General features: G+C 41.8%; 1 protein-coding gene across 5 annotated transcripts in view; it reads right to left on the bottom strand.

The window, feature by feature from the left end:
* The window catches only part of CRY1 (cryptochrome circadian regulator 1), a 440,250-nt gene extending 424,495 nt beyond the window's left edge, over positions 1–15,755 (bottom strand). For all 5 annotated transcript variants that reach the window (XM_065581567.1, XM_065581559.1, XM_042843604.2 and 2 more), the window contains exon 1: positions 15,598–15,755. In XM_065581567.1, coding sequence (XP_065437639.1) covers positions 15,598–15,755 — 158 coding nt within the window. The remainder of the gene's footprint in view (positions 1–15,597) is intronic.
* Positions 15,756–16,121: the final 366 nt, after the last annotated feature.

Raw genomic sequence — 16,121 nt, forward strand, 5'->3', positions numbered from 1 at the left:
CAGTCATTTTCATGTACCCCATTTCTCTAATTTAGTGCACAAGTTGGAAGGTGTGCTGTAACTAAGTCAAGGGTCTGCTTCACTAATTTAACAGCAAGGATAAAAATATAGCTCAGTAACCTCATTTATTGTGCACAATCCAATCTGTTCATGGAATGAGCAAGAGTATTGCAGAATAGTATGCGTTCATACACACAAAGAGGGACAAACCTGAGTTGCAGGTGAAACCTTTACTCTGAAATATGCATCAGAAAATGACACTTTATAATGTTAAAATGTAATAAAATGGGGGTGCTGTCTGTACCATTTCTGAATTGTGGATAATTTTATGAAATCATATTATGAAATTTCTGTGTCATGGAAAGCCTACATATATGCAAATGCCCCACGAGTTAGCAGGGTTCTGTCAAGTCTCTGCCAGACCAGAAACAAGGGTGAATGATCAGCACTCAATGATCACATATTCAAAGTAAAACACCTTGGGATGATGGGTTTGCTGTAGCTGGGAGAAGATACCCCTTCAGCCAAGAGGAGAAGGTAAGGGAAGGAATTGGAAGTAATGGAAAATTACTGGGAGGGGAACAAAAGGAGCAGGTAGACCCAAAAGGAGCCTATAAAGGGACTCATAGGGCGAACTGAGGAGCCATTTTGCACCAGATTAAGATGAAGGAGGCTGCTGCAGGGGCAGGGTAGGCAAGAGGATGGAAAACCCTGTTTGCTTGAACACAGATGATACCCAAGGACTCCCAAGGAAAGGGTGAGTTAATGTGAGGGACATTGCGTTTAGGGTACTTTATTGTTTTGCATGATCTGTACTCTCATGCACATGACCCCACTGCCTGTTGGAATGTGCTGCAGGTATCTCACTCTGAGGACCTGTCTACACCTGCAGTTATTCAGGAACAGCAATTTCTAAACAATTCTATGTGGATGCTCCAATTCTAGAAGAATACCTTGTTCTAGTTTATATTAATCCACTTTCAAAGTGGATACAGCTAAACCAGAACAAGGCATTCTTAGTCCAGAATAAGAGCATCCACACAAAGGCCTGGTCTACACTACAGGGTTAGGTCGAATTTAGCAGTGTTACGTCAATTTAAAAAAGAGTGCGTCCACACAACCAACCCCGTTCCGTCGACCTAAAGGGCTCTTAAAATCGACTTCTGTACTCCTCCCCGGCGAGGGGAGTAGCGCTAAAATCGAATAGATTTGCTGGAAATCTTTGCTAGGTCAAATTTGGGGTAGTGCGGATGCAAATCGATGGTATTGGCCTCCGGGAGCTATCCCGGAGTGCTCCATTGTGACCGCTCTGGACAGCACTTTGAACTCTGATGCACTAGCCAGGTACACAGGAAAAGCCCTGGGACCTTTTGAATTTCGTTTCCTGTTTGGTCAGCGTGGCAAACTCAGCAGCACAGGTGACCATGCAGTCCCCCCCCCGAATCGTAGAGCGTAGAATGTTTCTCCACTCCCCCTATCATCTCCGTCCCTGAGGTTATCACAGATTAGAAGGCGGGGAAAAAAAACAACACTCGCGATGCCATGTTTTCTGAGCTCATGCAGTCCTCCTGCACTGCTAGGGCACAGCTTAATGCATGGAGCCATTCAGTGGCAGAGGCCAGGAAAGAATTAAGTGAGCGCAAAGAGCGGAGGCAGGACACGATGCTGAGGTTAATGGGGGAACAAACGGACATGATGAAGCGTCTGTTGGAGCTGCAGGAAAGCCAACAAGAGCACAGACCCCCACTGCACCACTGTATAACCACCTACCCTCCTCCCCATATTCCACAGCCTCCTCACCCAGACGCCCAAGAACGCGGCGGGGGAAGGCTCCGGGCACCCAGCCACTCCACTGCAGAGGATGACACAAGCAACAGAAGGCTGTCATTCAAACAGTTTGATTTTTAGTGTGGCTACAATAAGCAATGTGGCCTTGTCCTTCCCTTCTCCCCCACCCCACCTGGGCTACCTTGTCGTTCTCATTTTTTTTGTTTAAAATTAAGAAAGAATGCATGATCACAGCCACGCGGGCAGCTGGAACGGAGTCATGGACCCTCCACCTATCCTGGGCCAGGTGGGGAGCTGGGATGGGCGGAAACCCAGACCAGGGGCTGCTCTCAGCCCCCCTGCACTGCAGTCAGGTGGAGGGTCCATGTGGCTCCCACAACTGCCCGGGCTCCCCACTGGCCTAACCAGGGCGTGGGGCCTAAGGGGGAAAGAAGAGAGCGGGGTCTGCTCTAGCAAAAAGTGGATGGGCCTGGCCCTTCAAAAAGTGGGAGGGCTATGGCCCCCCGGGCTCCGGCGCCACTGGTAGAACCTCAAGAGTATCAAAACAACAGAGTTAATAACTGACCAGTCAACCACACACCTCATTTGGAACCAGAAGTACGCAATCAGGTGGGGGGGGAGGAGAGCAAATACTGTACATACTGTGTTAAATGTTAACTACTAAAAAAGGAAAGTTTAAAAAAAGATTTGACAAGGTAAGGAAACCATTTCTGTGCTTGTTTCATTTAAATTAAGATGGTTCAAAGCACTGTTTTTCTTCTGCATAGTAAAGTTTCAAAGCTGTATAAAGTTAATGTTCAGTTGTAAACTTCTGAAAGAACCACCATAACATTTCATTCGGTTACAAACATTTTAGAGTTACGAACTATCTCCATTCCTGAGGTGTTTGTAACTCTGAGGTTTTACAGTAACCCTGTAGCCATTTCTATACCCAAAGAAAGGAAGGAAAGGGCATTTATGGTCTCTGGATTGAAATCTAAATCTACACCTCATTGCCCAGGGAGCACAACTGTTATGTGCTGCCTCTAGGGAGGAAGAGAAGTTCTTCACTGATCGAAGAGAGGAAATAAAACCTCTGAAGACTAAAAATGAGGCCTTTATTTAAACCCCATACCCCCAAAGAGTATGGGAAGGGAGGAGGTGAGGAAAGAGAGAAGACACATTTTTAATACAGAGGAAAAGGGTTAGCTACAAACCTGTGCAATTCACATCCATATGCTGGTACAAACCTGCCTATTTCCTTATATGATTTCTAAAAGATCATTTCAACATGAATCAACTGAATTAGCCTCTTAAAGTAGGTCGTTGCTCTAGCAACCAGTAGGCTGTTTGGACAACTCCCCGCAACAATGACCTACTTTTCAGCTCCTCCTAGGACAGCCTCATATAACTAGAATTTCATGTTCACATCTGAAACATTCTAAAGAGAGAAGGCTAATCTGCAACTTGTAAAACCCATCTTTCCTGGAAACAAAAACAGACTTCCAGAATGTTCAGAACCCAGATCAATTAGTTCCTCTACACTGACTAGAAACATATTCAGTATAGAAACAAAGCTATTCAGTACACATTCAGACTTCAAAAAGCATTTAAGAAAGTAAATTATTAAAACTCAAAAATGCTAACAGAAAATAGCACGAGAAGCTGCCAGAATGAACATGTCCAAAAGCAGTGTTGATCTCTGACAGCGATCTTCATTGTAAACCGGCTGCTTCACTACATCACAGAGAGGAGCTGAGAGAGATATTCCTCGATTACAGACTTGAATAATATTAAGGTTGTGACAAAACTCAGCAATGACAAAGTTAAAATTGATACTTTGCATTTAACCCTGTATAAAAATAAGATGGTGGTGGAGGAAACATACAACATAAATCTAGGAAATAGCATTGACAGTAACTTGGTAACTTCTTGTCTATTGTTTGTCACAAGCTTGGTGTTAACATTTCAAAAAAAAAAAGAAAGAAATAAAAGTTTACCAGTACACCTTTACTCAGAAGTTTATGAAAACAAATCTGAATTCTACTAAAATTTTGGAGACAGCTACCTCTTACATAAAACTGAAAAGTCAGCAATGTTTACCTGTAGAATACATGGCTACTCGACTATCCAATTTCCCAACCATTTACATTAAGCCCACATACTTAAAAAGGCATTGTGCAATAAAATTTTATAAGTGAAAAAAAAAATCACATTCCAAGAACAAGAGAGGTGCTACAGATGCAAATCCATTATTACACAGTATGCCTGGGGTTTCTGCTTTTTGGTTTTAACCAATAAACACCAACAGAGCACCCCCAACACAAAAAAGAAATAGGTATTTATCCAATAAACACCAGAAATGGCTACTTGTATCTAAGGGCTTGTCTACACAGAGCAGTAATATGGACTATGGGGATGTGATTTCTAAAGTGCACTACGCTGCACATTAATTGGTTACTCCTGAGGCAATTCTGTGCCAAAAAAGTTAAAAAATTAAAATTCTGCAAAATTTGCTCATTGGGGTTCTGGGTGCAGGGGCAATGGGACTCTTCTGGGGGGGGTGTCAAGGTAAAGGTGATTGTGGCTCAGTGGGAGGGGGGCTCCGGATACTGGGGGTGCACGGGGCTTGTCAGGGTAGTCCAGGTACAGGGGGGGCTCTTTGGGGTGGGGGTCCAGAAGGGGCTGTGCATGGGGGCTCCAGATTCCGGGGTGTGAGACTTGGAAGAGAGGCGGTTCAGGTGCGGGGGGGGGGGGTTCTGGATATGGGGAGTTGGGCAGATGGGGGAGTAGCTCCCTGTACAATGATCCCTTCCTCTGTGGCTGAGGAGTAAGGGGGGCAGGAAGTGGGGATGTGTGTGCACGGAGCTTCCTGCAGTCAAGAGAGCTTTCTGGGGGTGGGTCTGACCCATACCTGGCCGCTCCTTGCAGGGAGGAAGTCCCATTCTCCCCAGCCCAGCCCAGCCCAGCAGCTGAGGCCAGTGCAGGATAAGAGCCACTGGTCAGGGCATCCCCAGTTCCCTCCACCCACGGTCCACCAGCTGCTCTAGATGCCCAAAATGGCATGCCCGCGCTGCTGGGGAGGGTGCATGATCACTTTTGCAGCTTCCCTTTGCTTCACTGTCAAAAGTCATTTTTCTGCAGGGAAGCAAAGAAATCTGCAGGGGACATGAAAGTTGCACTTGTGCAGTGGTGCAGAATTCCCTCAGGAGTAATTGGTGCATGTAGACCCTGCTAGCATATACTAAAGGTTCCCTAGTATGCTTTAACATAGAGCTCTTTGAAGCTATACTACATTAAACTGCACTAGAGAAAATTACAAAAAGATTACAGTAGTATATACTGTAATGTGTAATGTATATTATATACATTCAGGGTGGATAAAAATCAATGATTTTTTTTTAAAAATTAAAAAACGGATTTTTTTTGATAAAATGCTTTTGGAGGAAAAAACCATCTAAAGATAGTTTTAATTAAGATATATCTTTGAGCTATAATGTCTCATCATGGAATAGGGATTATAAATTCTAATTCTATAGTCTGAGACAATATATTCATGTAATGTTTAAGAAAAGTTTTGTAAACGAGTTCAAATACTTCATGGATTAGGGACCCAATCTTATGGGGCTCCTGTATAGATTAACCTAAATAATCTTTCTATCTACCCAATGGGACTAAGTGCTCAGTCTAGAAGAGACCATCAGAGATGCTTAGTTTTGCAGTTCTCAAACTGTGGATTTGTGTCTCCAGAGATAACATGCTTGTTAACAGCAAAAATGTTTTAAAATAAATAGAGGTGAGAAATAACAGACCTCAACCCTATTGTCCCTCCACAAATTTGTGTACACAGAGTCAATCCCTTACCTCTATCTAAAAGTGCAAAGTTTCAAGAAGTACAATGAACAGAAGATTGTTGGGGCGGAATAGATCTGGTCAAGGAGAAGAAGTCTGGAGATAAATGTGAGAAGAGAGGGCCAGGCAGTAGAAACAAAAGTGAAACTGTTTGAGCAGCATATTCTTCCTTTGGACTAATTCATTCCAAATTGAGAAATCGTTTGGGACCTGAAAAAGCAGGAAAGCTTTCCCTCCCCCCCCACCCCCCTCCAGATTACGAACAGGAAAATGAAGGTGAAGATGACTGAATTAGCTGCAGAAGCCAATATTTTAAATTTCTCATGCTGACCTGACCAGTTGATTAAATATTTTTTTAATATTTCATTTAACTATTTTAGTTAAAACAATTTTAACAAAAACAAACCTGATTTTAAAAAACTTGAATGTTTAACTACATTCAAAAATTCATAGTTATTTTGTTAAAATATTATATGTTTGCTGTTGAAGAAAAAAATTCAGAATACATAACGGTGTTGTTTTAGTTAAATAAAACAATTTAAATGTCTGTCTGGTGATGTCCTCCTCCTAATACAGCATGGAAAGAAAATCCTCCAAATATTAATGATTAACCTGTTGAATTAGAGATAGTTCACCTCCCAATGACTTTATAAATATCTGCTTCAATTACCTTTGGTATTTTCTGATATAGCTGTAAAACTAATCTGAAAAGTTTTCAAAATAAATCACTTTAAAAATGTATAGTGTGTAACTTCTAAAAATGAAACCTACATCTATCTCTGAGTTGTGAAGAATATGTATTAAGGTTATAATAACCCATGAACTTATGTAGAAATCCATGATTAAATCGAGTCTTCCTGACTAGTGATTTAAATCATGTTTAAATCAAAGCCACCCTGTATACATTACAGTACAAAGAGAAAGCCCCCCCACAAAAAACCTGATTTTTGGACAGCCTCATAAAGCTCAAAAATTGCTAAAAAAAAAAAAAAAACCCTCTGAAAAATGAAATTAATAAACCCTGACGAACAGAAGCCACACATATGCCCTAATGAAGACAACATTAATAGACAGGTTTGAACCGTTTCTATGGGGAAAGTAGTAACTTATTTGTATCTTAAGTCTTGACAAAATCTGTAAGTTAATAGGAAGACTATTTGAATCCATGACAAATGATAATATGGATGTAAAATTTTGGATGATGTTCTAGCACCCAAGTCTTGGGTAAATCCTGTAAGGATTATGAACCTCTACTACTCCTGCGAACAACACTTCCCTAAACACAGCAAAACAAAAAACTAAGACCATTGTAATTTTAGTTTGCCATGGCTAGACAAGTGCAATATGTGGAATCCTGAAAAGGTGAAACTAGGGAGAGCAGAGAATACTGGAGGGAAATTCAAAAGTAAGAGGAGTGTTGAATCTGTTCAGTGGCAGAGAATCTGAGTTCTAGAAGGGGATAGGCCTATTGTGCAGTCACACTCCTCAAGACAGACTGTGGAAGAAGAAATGATCAGCCTCCTGAAGATGGGAAGGAAGATTTACAAGTGGGACCATAGGATTTTCCAAAGACACGTCAACCTCTCGCCTGTCCCCAATACAAAAAGGGGGGGGGGGAAATCTACACTAACCTCACTACAATTTTCATTCCAACGAATTCCTATATACATGCAGCACTGCTGAAATATAAGTACCTCTGAGCTGGATAGTGGTAGCCAACTGCTTTATTGGAAAGGAAAATTTTGGTCAGAGAAACTGGGAAAAGTCTACTCAGCTGAAGATCATCATGTCTAGAGAAAGCAAGCAAGACCTGGGTCTCTTCAAATGCATCTTAAAACTTTTTGTTTTTGAGGTTTGAGGGAAGATATAGCATACTGATAGGGAGATAAAAAAATTCCCTGAATTTTGCTTTTAAATTACCCCCTTTTTTGCACACAATATCATCTCTTGGGCAACTAACTGGCGACTTGCCAGAAAATTTGAAGGAATAACTAAGCGAAAAAATCAGTTGCCTTAATTTGAAGATTTTTCTCTTCTCTCCAATGATAAAATTGTCTTGAGTCAGGAAATTTTGTTTAACCTGATGATAAAAACTGTTTTTCCTGTAATATCCATATGGTACTACTCTTCAAGTGTCACTGGTCACTTCATGGAATTAAAATACTTCCATGACCTGACTGTCCATATTCCCTATTACATGAAAGGAAAGAGAAGAAGGCAATCAGTAAATCAACTGTGTGTGGAGAACTGGTTAAAAAATAAAGATTCACTGATAATGCCACATATAAACTGTGTACTTGACTAAAGGAAAACATTTTATATAACTGGATTGCATGAAGGAAGCTGCTTTCACGTCCACTGAGTAATAAGTAGTCCCCAACTGGGATTTCTTGGGTGTTATTTTCCAAGGGTCTTGATTTGACCATTCCATTCAGTTTTAGATTTTTCATCTTGGAAAGAGTCTTCCATTTTCTTGGCACCAACACAGACATCAAGATCAGACTAAGTCAGATTGCCATTATTTAATTAAAAAAAAATACTGGGCAAGAGAAGGAAGTTATGTCGGATTCTTGGTGGGGAATACAGGAACAGAGAAGAGCTCAAATGCAGATAATTCTATGGCATAACCATTAATAATTCCTTTCAGAACTCATTTCTCCTCTATGATACTTAGCCCAGTCAGAGGTCCACAGTCAAGTTTTCACTCATGATATGCTGGATATACCTCTGTTAGAGTTGGAGGGAATGAAATGAAGAACAGATCTTGAAATCACTGATGAGCTCTCCCCTAAAACCACAGACCATCTTAATCTGAGGAATGAAAAGGCAGTTTACCCATTACCCACAGGATTGGTCTCTAAACAGTGTAAACCCGGACTAGAATTATTTCTCTGTCCTGTAATAACTGAAACTTATAAAAATCAATTATTCAATTGCTTTTCTGAGAATTTCCTTAATGCATCTCCTTCAAATGGTGTTTGGATGATGATGATGAATGTGGGGATCTGCATTTCAAACCAAGCCTAATTTCAGGAGTATCTATTTATGTTATATAATGAATAAAAAAAGATCAGATTATTATTAAAATGTAGCATAAAAATCAATGACAACTCTCATATTGTGCTTTTAACAGAAGTACATTATTTTCATCCACAGATCTCAGTGCTTTAAAAAGCAAGCATCATTATCCCCATTTTACAACTGGGGAAACAGACACAGAAAAATGACATGACTTGCCGATGGTCACCCAGAAGAGCAGGGGCAGAGCAGGGAACAGGCTGTTAGATGCCTAGACCAGAAGAACACCACTTCTCAAAGTAAAAACCGAACCCAGGACAGCTGCTGCGTTTCAGGTTTTTTTTTTTTTTTTTTTTAAAAAGAGTGTTAACTTCTCACATCCTGAGAGAGCTCTCCCTTTCTATTTACTTGCCTCTCCAACCTTCTCCCTTTTCCCTGTCTAAGGACACTGTGCTGTTTACAATTGCTGTCTGGAGTTCCTCTCCTCCAGCTCCATCCTAGACCCCTTACCATCCAGCTTCCGCCTTTACACTCAACTGAAATCACTCTCAACAACATCTCTCATGACATCTTAATCAAATCTCATAACCAGTACTCCGTCATCATTTTCCTCACCTATTGGTCACCTGTGACACAGCTGACCATGCTCCTCTTCTTGAAACTCTTGTCCTCCCTTGGCTTTCATGACTATCCTATCCTAGTTCTCTTCCTACTTTTCTAATCACTCTGTCAGCTTGTCCTTTGGAGGATCCCTCTCCAGCTTTCTGCAGGGGTTCCACAGCGCTTGGTCCCTATCTCTTCTCCCTTTATCTCTGGGTAATCTCATCTGCAAACACAAATTCAACAAATAGGTCCCAGCACAGTGAAGTCCTTACCAAATAAAATGCACTGAAGTTATTATTTGCCTTCACAGTGAGAGACTTGCAGAATTGCTGGGGTAACCTAAGAGATGCCTAAGATGGAAATTCAAGCACCAGAAATATGAATATTTCACACTTAAGAATAATTCTTACAAACCATGAAGGTGAGAGTTTGTTTAAAAAATTAGAGAGGAATTAGTTTCGAAAAGTTGAGCGCACAAAAGAGTATAGGGTGCTGGAACTGGGGGTGCTGCAGCACCACCTGGCTTAAGGTGGTTCCATCATATACAGGGTTTACAGTTTGGTTCAATGGCTCTTAGCACCTCCACTATACAAATTGTTCCAGCGCCCCTGGAAAACAGAAATAAATGCTTGTAACTCTACTTCTCTGATTGGGTAAAGCAACAGACTATATTAATAAGACTGGCAGTGCCTCAAGCCAGGAAGTTATGAAGCATAGGTTATGGAGAAACTTCACATAATGCCTCCCTCCCCCTCCCAAGTGAAACCTTCTCTGCCATAAAAAACAACACCTAACATTATAAGCTACTGAACACGCCAAAATATTCCCACAGCAAAAGAACAATTCAGTTCAAAATAAAAATACATTAACTCTATGCAGAGTTAATATTTTCTCATTTCAAAAAAACCAAACAATACTAGTATTTTAAAGAAAACAGAGAGAGAAAAAACCAAAATTCTACCACATGAAATTAATAGGATCCCTAAGATTTTCCAAAACTACTCCTTCATGCCAACATCCTTCCCAACCAACAGGAATCAAGGAAAACAGAAGAAATGTAAATGATCAGTCAAACTGAATCCTTACATGGCAAGACAATGAAGAAAAAAAATGTGGAGATATTTCTATTAATCAAATGCCAAAACAAGAGCAAAAGCATTTTCTTTCATACTGAAGACAAACGTGATATAAGCGTGATTTGTACTCTGCTCGTAACAGGCAAACATATTGAAAAACAGTCAATCTGAGACAAAGTCATGCTCAAACCCTTTATAACCTATCCTGAAAAAAAAGTTATACCTTTAACTTGTGTATTTTGCGGAGAAAAGCTCACAAGTCATTCAGTTTCTTCTTAAACTATGGTTCCACTGTGAAATGAGATCTACATCTTTTTTTTGAGGGCAGAATTTAAATCATGTAAAGTAAAAGTAACTGAACAGCCAGTTAGATTTCTTAATATATGTAAGGGGTGGCCAAACATTGGCTCATGAGCTCTTTTACACTTACTGTGCAGCTCGCAGAGCACCCACATCTCCACATTCTCCACCTACCAGACTGGGGGAGAGGGGAAGATCGGGACCTCTGCCTTGCAGCAGGATGGTAGGGTAGGGGCTTCTGCCCAGCGGGGTAGTGGGTCTCAGGGCTTTAGCCCCATGCAGTGCACCTACCAGGGGGCTTGGGTCTTCAGCAGGAGCAGGGCTGAAGCCCAGAGTCCTGGCAGCTGTGCCCCAGCTCTCAAACTTTTGAAGATTGTCATATGTGGCTTGGAGAATCAGTAAGTTTGGCCACCCCTGATATATGTCAATGCCAGAAGTGAGACATCATAACTCTGATATCAAGGAGTTAAGGACAAAAACTTCCATTTTGCATCTTCCTGCCCCATGTCCTATCACTTTTTACATTTATTTAATCAATCTTCTGTTAGGACAGAATCTTACATTTGAAAATGGAAATGAAAAATTCGTTATCTAGAACCAGTACCTCTGGAATGATTAACAGGGAGATATACTTAGGTGCCAATTCAACAACTTGAGAGGCAGAATAATAATCAAAAACATGGCATTAGAGGGCTTAGGAAAGAAGCCAAGAAAAAAAGAGGTCAGTGAGGCCATGTCACTGGTTAGTAATTATACTTGCTCAATATGGCAACTATACAAAAATACTAATTCACACAAGAGTTACCTGCATGGTTAAGAGGAGAATTTCCCATACAACATCAATATATTGAAGTATGCTCTAAATTTGCCAGGTTAAAAAAATCCTGAAAACCAGAAACACTGCAAATGTCTCTTTATTTTGCATAACTTCTAACGTGAATGGAGGAATCATGATTGATGTAAAGACAGTGATCACAATGTAATGTTATTTCCAAAAAGAAACAAAACCTAGTCTCCTCATTTCTTTTCTAGTTTTATTACAGCACCTTTTTCTAATGCCCATTCCGTTAACTATACTTTAATTTCAAAGACAGATGAAAACCTGACAATGGTAGTCACTCCGGGTGCACTGATTTTGAACAAAAGGTGACAGGTCTGGAAGAGAATCTGGGTCACTGGTCCAGCCCTTTGCAAGACAAGGATTTTTGTCTACATAAATTTCCTCAGTTTAAAACCCTCCCTCAACCCAATGCTAAACTCATGTTGATTAAAAAATGGCTAAATTAGCAGCAGAAAAAGGAAACTGACAAAAAAAATGTTTAAGATTTTCAATTGCTGAGTGAGCGTCTGCTCCTAATCACAGAGTTGTTTTGTTGTTGTTTTGCCAGTGCTATGCCCTTTTCTGTAAAAAAAAAAAACACATGAGCAAATAACCAATATCTGAGAAGATAAGCGCTTGACTATCAATTTCAGCTGCTGAATGATAGCTCCAAACTGAACGGGCCATTTTACAGGTCATGTGTGCACACACTACAGCTGCTAAAAAAATGAAAACAAAATTATGAAAAAAATTTAAGTTATTTCCATTTAGTTCAAAACAAACTTATTTGGTTTTTGTTTTTTTTTATAAACTTATTGAAATCATTCTGGTAAATAGTTTTTGAGACTGGTTTTGTTGGTATCTTAAAGGTGGTTGTAAATTTTACTTGAAAAAGCTTTAATAAAACACATAATAAAGAACTATGAAGCAGAAGGCAAAGTCTCTGGTACAAAAACTGTGTTTATAGCAAGAGCCATATAGGCACTGAAAACTGAAGCAATTCAAATGGTCTCTTAGGGGGTACGTCTTCACTTACCGGAGGGTCCGGCGGCAGGCAATCGATGTTCTGGGATCGATTTATCGCGTCTGGTTAAGACGCGATAAATCGATCCCGGAAGTGCTCGCCGTCAATGCCGGTACTCCAGCTCGCCGAGAGGAGTACGCGGCATCGACGGGGGAGCCTTCCTGCCGCGTCTGGACCCGCGGTAAGTTCGGACTAAGGTACTTCGAATTCAGCTACGTTATTAACGTAGCTGAATTTGCGTACTTTAGTCCGAAGTGAGGGCTTAGTGGGGACCAGGCCTTTGGAGAGGGTGCTGCAGTATCTGGAACTAGTTCTGGGAGATCTCTGATCTTGTTGGAGAGGTGAAGGATTAGTACAGAGCAGGCATTCTTCCTTAAAAAAAAAAAAAAAAAAAAAATTCTCCAGTGTTCTATGTTTTTCTTTTAGACTATAAGTTCTTCAGAGCAGGGATTGACTTGGTCTTCTGTACAGCACTAAGAATATTTTTAGATTAAGCTAGCTAACACATGTGCTAAATGTGAGTAATATATATTATACACATATAATTGTATACTGAATGGTCGCCAGAAACCCAAAGGATGTTAGTATTAATATTAATGAGGCTCTTCTTCTTTAGTAGGTCCCATGAAGTTCACACCTGCTCACAGATCACAAGCTTCCATGCTGCATGCTGACCTTTTACAGGCTACAGGAGTAGAAACATGTCTTGATTTGTTTCTCTATAATATTACATATTTCAGGATATTTAACGTTCTTAATTCCTACTCCACTTACAAACAAATGTAGGAACCTGCAATGTATTTTAAAAACATCAGACTTGCCTTATCCCTTTAGGCTGGCTCCAGTCTCCAGCAGATAGAATGATTAGGAAATACAATTTCACAGCTTGTAGTGGCATGTATGTAGTTCTACCATAAAAGCAAAAATCTCTGAATTGTTTATAAAGCTACAAGATGTTTTTCAGTAGAAAGTATCTGCTGAAAACAACTTGTAAAGACAATTGTTTATCATCCCATTCGGAACGAGTGTCCAGCAACAACTATATTATACTGCATAATTCTAAGTTAAGGATTAATGCATGTTTGTCAATAAAAATAAAATATCATAGGAAGAGTAGTCTAGTACTTCTACTTTCTCAAGACTATAAATAGGACTACCATGAGCAGAAGTTGGCAACTTCCAAACATTTAAAGAAGTTAGCCTGTCCATGAAGTACTCTGATGTCCTTGGACAGAGAAGATTATATAAAATAAAAGGAAGGCCTTGTAGAGAAGACTCTAAACTAGTAGACTAGTAAGTTCAAGTTCTCCTCTTAACTCTGCCATACATTCCTTGTATAACTTTGGGTAAGTAACTTCATCTTTCTGTACCTCAGTTTCATCATTTATAAAGTGAAGTTAACACTTCTCAATGCTACAGTGCTGTGGAGGCTAAATTAGCATTCATCCATCCAAAGATTACAGGCACTTTGCTGATGTTACATGAATTCCAAGATATTATCACTTTATTAGAAAAGAAAAACCTTTCAGACAAATAGTGAAGTTTCAAGTAAGCTCATCATTTTGTATGTATAACCTAGCCCCACTACCCTCTCCCTTATTTCTTCTTTTGTTGCTATGTCATCTCTTTATTATACAGGTATCTGTCACAGCTTCATAGTTAAAGTTAAGTGCAAAACTCAAAGCAGGATTCAACCTCTGGCTACAAGTTAGGTGTGATACCCAGCTCAAATACCCATATTCACACTAACTCTCATCTGAATGTGCTACACTACTCTTTTTAGCATGCTAGCTCAGATGAGTGCTACCCCACAAGTGTGAAGATGTAGCCATTGTTTGGTATGAAGTTGGTTAAATTTGCATCTTCCTGAAAATGACATCACTTATACTTTTCAGGATTGAATGGATTTTCTGAGAATTTACATATAAATCTGTTAAGCAGTGTGTCAAAAATATTAAAAAGTCCTTTCATGAATTCAATACCTGGTGTCAATGCATTTTTTTGTCTCAAAATAATCTTAGCTCAGGTATTTATGGGAGATAACTGACCCACTCTACTGAGCACCAGTGAGGCCTTAGCTGAAGCACTGCATCCAGGTCTGGGAGTCAAATTTATGAACAAATTGGAAAAAGTCCAGAACAAAAGTTGATGTTAGTTTTTCTAAACTTTTCTTCTCATAGCTATAAAAAATTGTTCATGTTTAGTCTTCAGGAAAACAAAACAAAAAAAAAGACTAATGGGGACCTGACCGTCCTCAAATAGGTTAAGAGCTGTTATAAAAAGGACGGTGATCAACTGATCTCTATGTCCACTGAACATAGGACAAGCAATAATCAGCTTTATCTTCAGCAAGGGAGATTTAGGTTACATATTACAAAAACCTTTCTAACTATAAGGATAGTTATGCTCTGGAATAGGCTTCCAAGGGAGGTTGTGAAATCCCCATCACTGGAGGTTTTTAAGAAAAGGTTGGACAAACACCTGCTGCCAGGGATGGTCTAGGTTTTCTTGGTCCTGCCACAGCACAGGTGGCTAGATTAGATGACCTCTCAAGGTCCCTTCCAGCCCTACATTTCTAGGATTTAGAAGGTAAGCTCTTTGGACTCGCATACACTAGTTTCTTTCCCTACGGTTTCCAGCCACTGCTACCAGCAATACCCCTCTACTGGAAGTCACAGTGGCTGCAATCACTAGTATTTTGCTTAAATCATCTAGATCTCCTTGAATCATAATTACACAACAGAGTGGATTAAAAGCCAGGGACTAGCATGAGTGCTGCCAGGGTGGCGGGGACTCCCTTATTTGGCCCTTTTCTTTTAACGGGCGAAAGCTCCTGGCACTCTGGGCGCTGAACGTTACCGCTCCGGGACGTTCAGCCCCGTGCCTTGGCTGCGGGCCGCCCAGCAGCCGGATGACAGCACAGCTGGGAGCACTCAGGGGGCGGGGTTGTTGGGGCTGGCACAGCAGGCCCGCCGCGCAGGCTGGGGATGGTTCGCGGCTGCCAGAGCCGCGGGGAGGCAGGGACCGCGGCGCTGAGGCTGCAGCAGGGCCAATTAGAGCGATGGAGGAGAGCAGCGTGACCGCATATGTAACCCGAGGTTTACGCGCGGCCGGCCAGGCCCGGCCCGCTCACTCACCGCCACCTGTTGATGCCCACGTTGGAGGAGCCCGCGAACCAGGGGTCGAGGATGTAGACGCAGCGCACGCTGTCGGCGCCCTGGATGCACTCCCGCAGCGCCGGGTTGTCGTGGAGCCGCAGCCCCTTGCGGAACCAGTGCACGGCGTTCACCCCCATGGCCGGGGGCGCGATCCCTCGCGGAGCGCCGGGCTCAGGAAGAGCCGCCGCGGCTCATGCCGGACTCGGCTTCGTCTCTCCCGTGCAGCCCTAAAGCGGTGCGCACCCCGGCCGCGCCGTGCCGGGGCAGCGGGTGTGACACTGAGCGGTGAAGCTGCCGCCGGGTCGCTCCCTCTGCTTGGCGATCGTCCGTTGGCGCTAGGACCCCGCGGAGGCGTCAGCGGGACCGGCTGCCTGAGGGGGACACATCACCCCGAAACCTTCGCGCCAGGGGTCTCGCGCCTACGCCGAGAGGCCGCGCGCAGCCACAGGTGACGGTTAGCGGCGCGCGGGATGTCTCGCTCCAAGCGGCTGTGGCTTCCTCGC

This window comes from Chrysemys picta, chromosome 1, assembly GCF_011386835.1.
Source record: "Chrysemys picta bellii isolate R12L10 chromosome 1, ASM1138683v2, whole genome shotgun sequence".
Taxonomy (NCBI): Eukaryota; Metazoa; Chordata; order Testudines; family Emydidae; genus Chrysemys; species Chrysemys picta.